General features: G+C 51.9%; 1 protein-coding gene across 1 annotated transcript; it reads right to left on the reverse strand.

Moving 5' to 3' along the window:
- Positions 1-205: 205 nt before the first annotated feature.
- LOC311522706 (apoptosis-associated speck-like protein containing a CARD) lies at positions 206-5,673 on the reverse strand. The gene is made up of 3 exons (XM_084632195.1): positions 5,352-5,673; positions 3,670-3,726; positions 206-2,609 (listed from the first exon to the last, which is right to left on the reverse strand). Exons 1-3 carry the CDS (start codon positions 5,626-5,628, stop codon positions 2,344-2,346), a joined length of 600 nt encoding a protein of 199 aa, XP_084488321.1. The 5' UTR covers positions 5,629-5,673; the 3' UTR covers positions 206-2,343.
- Positions 5,674-6,282: the final 609 nt, after the last annotated feature.

Genomic DNA, 6,282 nt, shown 5'->3' on the forward strand with positions numbered 1-6,282 from the left:
AGGCCACTCATCCAGGCCGCCCAACCAGACCATCCACCAACCCCACCACCCGCTCATGCCATCTGTCCTCCTCCACCATCCTTTTAATCCATGCTCCTATTCATGCATCCCCACTATCCTCTCGCCTACAGACATTTTGAATGAAAAACAGAGCAGACAGTTACATCATCCTTCTCAGACTGGGAGGCACTTCTAGCTTTATTTGTGGACATAGTTTCTGGTTTTCCATTGTAGAACAAAATATAAACATATATATATATTTAAAAATATAGTTTGGGCAAAATCCCCTTTAACCATGTTACAAGGAGGAGGGTGAAAAACTGTTCTCCTTAACCTTTTGAGGATATGACAAGAAGCAATGGGCTTAAATTGCAGCAAGGGAGGTTTAGGTTGGACATTAGGAAAAAATACCGAACTATTAGGGCAGTTAAGCACTGGAATAAATTGCCTAGAGAGGTTGTGGAATCTCCATAATGGACTTTTAAGAGCAGGTTAGACAAACAGCTGCCAGGGAAGGTCTAGATAATACTTAGTCCTGCCATGAGTGCAGTAGATGACCTCTCGAGGTCCCTTCCAGTCCCCCCAAACAAAACCACCTTGCCAAGAAAACAGGCCCCTGAGTTCATGGCAGCTGGTGAGGAAGGTGGTAAGACGAAGTCAGAGCCTTGGCAGGAATTCTGAAGTTGAATTTGGTCCAGCACAGCGATCCTTTCGGTAGATACTTGAATGAGATCTTCTTGTGGAAAAAGACCGATGTTCTATACACACCGCAGCGTACGTCGGTATGAGTTATGTCTCTCAGGGGCGTGAATAAACCACCTCCCCGAGCGATGTAAGTTGCACGGCCCTAAGTGCCGGTGTGGACAGGGCTATGTCGGCAGGAGAAGCTACTGCCGCTAACTCCTGTCCACTTACAGCATCTACACTAGCCGGGTTACAGTGGCACAGCTGCAAGCTCTGTAGTGTAGCCACAGCCGAAGTGTCTGTGGTGAGACACAGGGGTGGGCGCTAAAGGAACGGGTGGGGGTGCATGATGGATGGGACGCTGGCTGGAGTTCCAGCAGTGGTATATACTAGAGCAGTGGGGTGCGAAGTTTTTTCCGGTTGCATCCCCTACCCCTTACCATCAATGGAATCGTGTCTTCTCTTCTCCCACCCCCCCACCGCCCCCGTTACTGCACGGCCAAGGCTTCCTCCGTCGCGGGCTGCTTCTACCTTGCAACCAGGCTGCACTGCCAGGGCAGGGCCAATACCTGCCCCTCTCCGCTCAAGATTTCAGGGTTGGGGAAGGTGCCTGCGACAGGCTCTGGGGGAAGATCCAGTGCTGGGTGCAGAGGCTGCTGGGGCTGGAAATTGGCACAGCACGCTGACCCACAGGCTGGGCGGCCTGCTGAGATGAGTCAGGGGGTGGACATGAGCCACCTGGCGTCGACACTCACCTCCCTGCATGTTCCTCCGTGCCCCCCTAGGGGGGAATTTCCCCCAGTTTGTGCATCACTGTGCTAGAGTACAACTCCCCCATTGTCCATGTAGCCACACACCATTTGCTGTAAGACGGTGGTGTCACTGTGGTGTCCAGTTTTCATAAAATCCAGCACATATAACCCACCCCAGAGGCAGCTGCATTTCAGGTATAGATGATTGATCCCTGTGCGGCATTGCCGTGCATCTGTTAATCCGCTGCCATGCTGCACCCCAGAGGTGGCTGCATTTCAGCACTGGGTGAGTGATCCCTGTGCAGAGCTGCTGAGTAGTACCCCCATTTCAGAGCTTGGTAAGCAATCCCTGTGCAGCCTTTAAGCACCTTAGAGCTCTGCTCCATTCTCTTACTGGTATCCCATCCATCATGTACTTACCCTAAAGCCAATAACGGATGTCTACACTGCAATAAAAAACTTGTGGTTGGCCCCTGTCAGCTGACTCAGGCTCACGAGGTTCAGGCTCTTTAATTGTGTTTATAGATGTTTGGGCTTAGGTTGGAGCCTGAGTTCTGGGACCCCAGGAGGAGGGAGGGTCCCAGAACCCAGGCTCCAGCCCAAGTCCGCACATCTACGCTGCAATTAAACAGCTCCTTAGCCTGAGCCTCGTGAGCCTGAGTCAGCTGATACGGGTCAGCCGTTGCAGTATGGACAGTCCTTAGCGACCACCTCACGGCTGCATCACATCACAGTCTCCCCCATTCCACCAAAGGGAGCACTGGAAAGAGTTTTTTTTACCCTGAAACAATGCTAGCAAAGGGGTGAAAGCACCACCCTGCCCAGAAAGCCATGTGGAATCTAGAGCTAGGGTCCTGTGCACCTGGAATGGATGCATGTTTACAAGGAACGTAACTTCTTGGTTGTCTTAATTTCCCTCAAGGTCTTCAATGAGGAACCTATTCTTGGCTTTCAGTGCGTCATAGAACCGGTCCTTGCACGCTTTATTCCAGCTTGGCATTAGCTGATACAGCTTGCGCATTTTCTCCTGGCTGGTGATCCCGGCTCTAATGGTCTGGTACTGCTCGTCGTCCAGAACATTCCCATGAAGCATGTCCAGAATGGGCTCCACGTGGGCGGTACGTTCAATCAGCTGCACTCGGTATCGATCGACAAAATGCCCCTCTGGAGAGACTACACACACAAGGTATGAATAGATATTTGCAAACATACTGTTCCATCGTTCCAACCAGTACCGAAATACAGCAGACGGTGAGGGCCGGCGTGGCAGATCGTTAACAGCTACGCAACACAGCAGTACTGCTCTTGTAATGCCATGCCCCTGGGTGAGTTGGCAGTAGCAGGGGGACTGAATCTGGGACTTCTTGATCTTAAAGCATTGGCTACCTGAGCTGAAAAACCCACCTCTTAGTCAAGGTTATATCAGGCTCATTAGCCTCCATCTGTGGCCCAGACACCATTAGAGGGGAAGAGAGCACCACACTAAGTGGATTACAGTTGCAGCTGCATCTGGGGTGAGGCACATCGACTGCCTGAGAGCTACACAGTCGTGATGCACAAGAATCACTCGCCCCGTGCTGAACTGCAGCGGCTTCTGGGCTGGGGTCCATCCGCTGTTTAAATGGCAGGGGGCACTTAGGAAAAGTAGACTGTCGTCACCTGGGTTAGGATTTTGCCAGGACCCCCAAATTTACACCCCAATTTATAGAAAGAGCCTGGGAGGCGGGGTGGGGTTAAAGACCACAGGTAAGCAAAGCTTTGGTTTGGTGCCTCCTAGCACGGACACAAGGGGGACAGTTGTCCCCGCTGAATCACCCACATTGCTCCCTGCAGCACAGCACCCCCTAGTGCCGTGCTGGGATGTTGGAGTCACCATTAACTCCGAAGGGAGAGCGCCCCGTACTGAGCCCTCCACCGCCTCTCTGTAGCAAAGCACCCTAGCACAGCTCTAGCAGAGGAGAGAGCATCCCCTTCTGAGCCCCCTGACCCACTCCCTCCAGCAGAGCACCCCCTAGTGCCACACTAGGGGGGCTGGCGGGGGCAGAGCTGGGCTCTGGATGGCTTGGCAGTTGGCAGGCAGGGTAGAAGGTTTGTCCCAGGAGCTGGGAGGTAGCTCTGGTTGGGGAGGCCGATTGCAGGAGGGTCAGGTCACTCTGCAATGAGACCACACTTCCGAACACCCCTCAGACTGCCTGGGGAGTGAAAAAGAGCCCGTGAGTGTTTACGGACTCACCTTCCTTTCCTGTGGCCCCAACGGATGGCACTGGCTGCTGCCCCTCGCCACTGAAACCTGCAGGATTGAGAGGGATAGTCAGTGAGTGTCTGAGTCACCCACGTTGTTCCCTAGCACCTCACTGGGGTCGGCACTGCCTGGTAGGGGAGAGTGCCCCCTACTGAGCCCTCCTTCCCCAAGAGACAGACACACAGACTAGGACGGACACACAGAGGCCCACACCGAATGAGAGTGACCGAGAAGCAGAGAGGGATCCAGTTAGACATGGAGACACTTCTGCTTAGACCGGGTGAAGCTCCTCTTTCTAGCTAGCTTCCTGTTCGTAAGTAGGAGAGAGCTCGAGTCTAACGGCTGTGTTGGAGTCTGTGCTACTGGGGCTTCCCTGCTATTGCTCCTTGAGCGAGCTCGATTAAAACTACCTCGGGGACGTCTACACATGCTGCAGTTACACTTCCCCTGATTGCAGTGCAGCTGTTCCCACAGACACCCAGCGAGATATGGAGGGGAGAGTGAGCAACAGACACACAGAGCCCAAAAAGCCCCCCCAGAAGGATCCAGGGAAACTGAGGATAAGACAGATTCACACGTTCAGCTCTTTCGTTGGGATCTGGGATCAGATTTAAACTTTAAATTCCTCATTTCCTGTTGCTTCAATATTTCACAGCACTCCTCTCTGCCTCCTGCCATTTCCCCCCCTACCCATCTGCTTTTAATGGCAGTCATATAAAGGCGTGTTCTCTTTTTCAGTCTGAGTCGGGGGGCATTTGGACTGAATCCTTTGTATTCCACCATGCAACATTGTGCACAGACCAATTAATAAGCAAAGCGGGGCCAGATCCTCAGTCGGTATAAAGTGGTGTAGCTCCATGGAGCAATGCTGAATGACCCCAGCTGAGAATCTGGCCCTAGATTTTGAAACGAGAGGCCTCATGGGCCAGTTTCTCCGCTGGGGTAAATTGGTGCCGCTCCAGTGAAGTTTGCCCTCCTTCCGCAGGGCGTGTAGCAATAAGGAGAAATCAGATGCAAAGCTAGCAAACTGCAAACCCTTCCAGCAAGTTCAGGCAAGGACGTGGAAGTGACTACACTTGAAAGTGAAAGCAAATTTCAAGGGCTCAGAAGAAACATTTTAAACAAGGAGAAAGAAAATGGAAGATTTCTAAAAAAAACAAAGAAGATGCCGCCCCCCCCCCCCCCGCCTTAACTCTGTGTGATAAGTTGTAGAGAGAACGGAGATGGCCAGCTAGGGTTGGACAACAGACTTTCAAAACAGAAATCTGGTCTCTGGTGAGCATGCCTATTTGTCTCTCCTGTGGAAAGGGTTGGATGGGACTGTATTTGTGTTGTTCTGTGCACAAGTGCTGCAGGGAGGGGAGAAACAGAGAATAGAGGCAGGACTTACAAAGAGAGAGCGATGCAGTCAGGGGCAGAAGATAGAGAGTAGAGATCATCCTGCAAACTTGGTGTTTCTGTCATTTTCTCTTAGCTGGGGTAAAGCTCCATTTCCTAGCTAGCCTCCTACACGTGAGTAGGAGGGAGAGCTCAGGGGCAGGCTCAGTGGGGCTTCCCTAATAATAATACTGCGCTCTTCTATACAACTTATCATCCATAGATCTCAAAGCACTTTACAAAGGAGTTCAGTATCATTATCCCCGTTAATGCTCTCTCCCTGCCCCGATCCTTACCAGTCCCTGTTGCCTTGCGGAATCTGTCTGCCAGGTCCCGCTCATTGATGTCTGTCAGGAGCTTCACAGTCACCTCCACCGCATACTCCTCCCGATAGTAGCTGATCAGCTTGTCGCACACATCCAGGACATCAGCTTTCTCCAGCCAGCCCCGTGGGATGTTGCTGTAGCCCTCCTTCACTGGGAACACATTCAGCTTGGCCTTGAACCTCTTAAATGCGTCCTGCCCCAGCTCCTCCAGGGTGTCCACGAGGTGATCCCGCACCGTCTTCCCCATCCTGTCTCCTCAGCAGCTGAGCAAAACTGCCAGGGGGGCAGGAACAGGGCTGAGGGAGCAGTTCTTTGCCTTGAGAAGCGATTGGTGCTCAGAAATGGGGCGGGCCGCAGGCAGCCGGATCTGCTTGCTAAAAATGGTCCTGGCTCTTTCTCTGCTTTGTCCTCATTTCCTGGGAATGATTTTTGTCCCAGGGTGCCGATCTAAACCAAGGTTTCAGAGTAGCAGCCGTGTTAGTCTGTATCCGCAAAAAGAACAGGAGTCCTTGTGGCACCTTAGAGACTAACATATTTATTTGAGCATAAGCTTTCGTGAGCTACAGCTCACTTCATTGGATGCAAGTAACAACAAAACACACTCGCTTCTTGGCTGTAACAGATACATGCAGAATCGAAACTCCGGTGCACCTTAGATCCCCAGCCAGCATGAGAAGAGGGTGGTGCATTTGTAAAGCATGTTATCTGCTCCCTTCAGGAGAGCCCCTGCTTGTGCTGCCCTTTGACAGAGGGAGGAAAAGTTGAAAGAACGAGGCATGTTTAGCCCAGAGAAGAGGAGGACTGAGGGGGAACATAATCTTCAAATACGTAAGGGTTGTTATAAAGAGGCCGGTGATCATCTGTTCTCCATGTCCACTGAGAATAGGACAAGAAAGTGGCT

This window comes from Lepidochelys olivacea, assembly GCF_965140295.1.
Source record: "Lepidochelys olivacea isolate rLepOli2 genome assembly, chromosome: 6".
In the NCBI taxonomy this organism is placed as follows: domain Eukaryota; kingdom Metazoa; phylum Chordata; order Testudines; family Cheloniidae; genus Lepidochelys; species Lepidochelys olivacea.

Bases quoted from the DNA above. Each gene is read 5' to 3' on its own strand.
- LOC311522706 (XM_084632195.1), bottom strand. From the start codon at position 5,628: ATGGGGAAGACGGTGCGGGATCACCTCGTGGACACCCTGGAGGAGCTG. The intron at 3,727-5,351 runs GTAAGGATCGGG...TCAATCCTGCAG, and splicing joins CCGCAAGGCAACAGGGACTG to GTTTCAGTGGCGAGGGGCAG. The intron at 2,610-3,669 runs GTGAGTCCGTAA...TTGTGTGTGTAG, and splicing joins TGGGGCCACAGGAAAGGAAG to TCTCTCCAGAGGGGCATTTT.